This window comes from Gastrolobium bilobum, unplaced genomic scaffold, assembly GCF_033153095.1.
Source record: "Gastrolobium bilobum isolate Gb01-03AN ecotype WA unplaced genomic scaffold, APGP_CSIRO_Gbil_v1 utg36527, whole genome shotgun sequence".
In the NCBI taxonomy this organism is placed as follows: domain Eukaryota; kingdom Viridiplantae; phylum Streptophyta; class Magnoliopsida; order Fabales; family Fabaceae; genus Gastrolobium; species Gastrolobium bilobum.
Window position 1 is genome coordinate 133,469 of NW_026900097.1, and position 1,867 is coordinate 135,335.

General features: G+C 48.6%; 1 protein-coding gene across 1 annotated transcript; it reads right to left on the reverse strand.

Annotated features, from left to right (window-relative positions):
* Positions 1-780: 780 nt before the first annotated feature.
* On the reverse strand, positions 781-1,257 carry LOC133295291 (uncharacterized). Its single transcript, XM_061494099.1, has one exon. It carries the CDS (start codon positions 1,255-1,257, stop codon positions 781-783), a length of 477 nt encoding a protein of 158 aa, XP_061350083.1.
* Positions 1,258-1,867: the final 610 nt, after the last annotated feature.

A 1,867-nucleotide genomic window follows, 5' to 3' on the forward strand; every position in this document is an offset into this window, starting at 1 on the left:
GACATCTGCTCTTCGGAGCACCAAGTCCTTTGTCTCAAATATCCTGGGCTTCACCTTCTTATTGAACCTACTAGCCACGAGCTGTTTGGCGCTAACATTTCTGCAGTGCGCCATGACTCGACCTTCATCTATCAGATCCAGTTCTAAGGCTATTTTGCTGTTGTTCTCCTCTTCTGCTTGCGACAAGGCTTGAACCCTTCTCCAAGATGGTTCTCCCAATTCTACCAGGATCATAGCCTCGCACCCGTCGGTTAGCCTGAATGGGGATTCCCCAACAAAAGTCTGAACTGTGGTTCTGTACCCCCACAAGACATAATATAACTCCTCAACCCACCTTCCTTTGGCGGATTGCTCTATTCGCCTTCGAAGACCTTCTACGATGACTTTGTTTGCAGCCTCTGCTTGGCCATTTGTTTGAGGGTGTTCAACCGAGGCAAAGCGATGCCGGATGTGGAAATTCTCCATCAGGTTCTGCAACCCTTTACTTGCAAATTGAGTCCCGTTATCGGTTACCACTTCGGCCGGAATCCCAAACCGGCATATTATGTTCCTCTCCAGAAATCGTTGAATCTGGGCCGAAGTGATGGTCGCGATTGGTTCCGCTTCAATCCACTTAGTGAAATAATCAACTGCCACCACTAACCATTTAAGCTGGCCTTCAGCTGCTGCGAATGGACCCAAGAGGTCCATTCCCCATTTGTAAAACGGCCAGGGAGCCGTGATTATACTCAACTCCTCAGGGGGAGCCAACAAGTTCCTGTCGTGCTTCTGACACCGATCTCACTTCTGTACGTGGTCTTTCGCATCGTAGACCATGGACGGCCAAAAGTATCTAGCTCGAAGAGCCTTCCGGGCTAACGTCTTTCCGCCAACATGTTGCCCATTAATTCCCTCATGGATTTCCGCCAAAACATACTGGGCCCTATCCGAGTTCAGACATTTTAATAGAGGTGTGAAAATACCTTTCTTATAAAGTTGTCCCTCTATTATGGTGTATGACGCTGCATCTCGGATTAGCTTCTTGGCGTCTGCTCTCTCGACAGGCAACGTTCCATTTTCGACGTACTCAATAATGGGAGTACGCCAATCATTCACCTGGGAAATCTGCATGATGCATGTCGGTTCTAGGATACTTTGCTCATTCACGGTCCGGTGGTTTCCCCATCCCTTTATGCTCGCCAGCTTGGACAATATGTCCGCTCTGCTGTTCTCACTTCTTGGAATGTGACTAACCTCTGCTTTTTCGAAATCTGCCATTATTCGTCTTGCATGCTCAAGATACTTGGCCAGTAGGGGTCCTTTGACCTAGTAACTTCCTTCAATTTGTGAGGTGACTAACTGAGAATCACTGTAAACCTTTACTTTTCGAGCTCCGAGCTCTTGTGCCTGCAACAGTCCGGCTATGAGGGCCTCATACTCGGCCTGGTTGTTGGAAGTTTCAAAGTCCATTTGCATAGAGTACTCAATTGCAACGCCGTCAGGGTTTTCAATAATTACCTCGGCTCCGCTTCCCTTTGCATTAGAAGACCTATCAACATACACATTCCATGTATCCAGGCCAGCAGGATCCGTCGTTTGGATTGATGTGAGCTCGCGAACGAAGTCGGCCAACGCCTGAGACTTGATCGCTTTACGGCTCTCGAAAGTTATGTCAAATTTCGATAATTCCACCGCCCAACTCATCATCCTTCCCGCCAAATCCGGCTTATGGAGTATTTGTCGGATTGGCAGGTCGGATCGCACCAGGATCCTGTGTCCTTGAAAATATGCTCAGAGCCTCCTTGCCGAGATTAGAAGGGCAAAAGCCACCTTCTCCAGCCGTTGATATCGAAGCTCGGCTCCTTGCAAGAGCCGACTCACGAAGTAT

Bases quoted from the DNA above. Each gene is read 5' to 3' on its own strand.
- LOC133295291 (XM_061494099.1), bottom strand. From the start codon at position 1,257: ATGGCAGATTTCGAAAAAGCAGAGGTTAGTCACATTCCAAGAAGTGAG.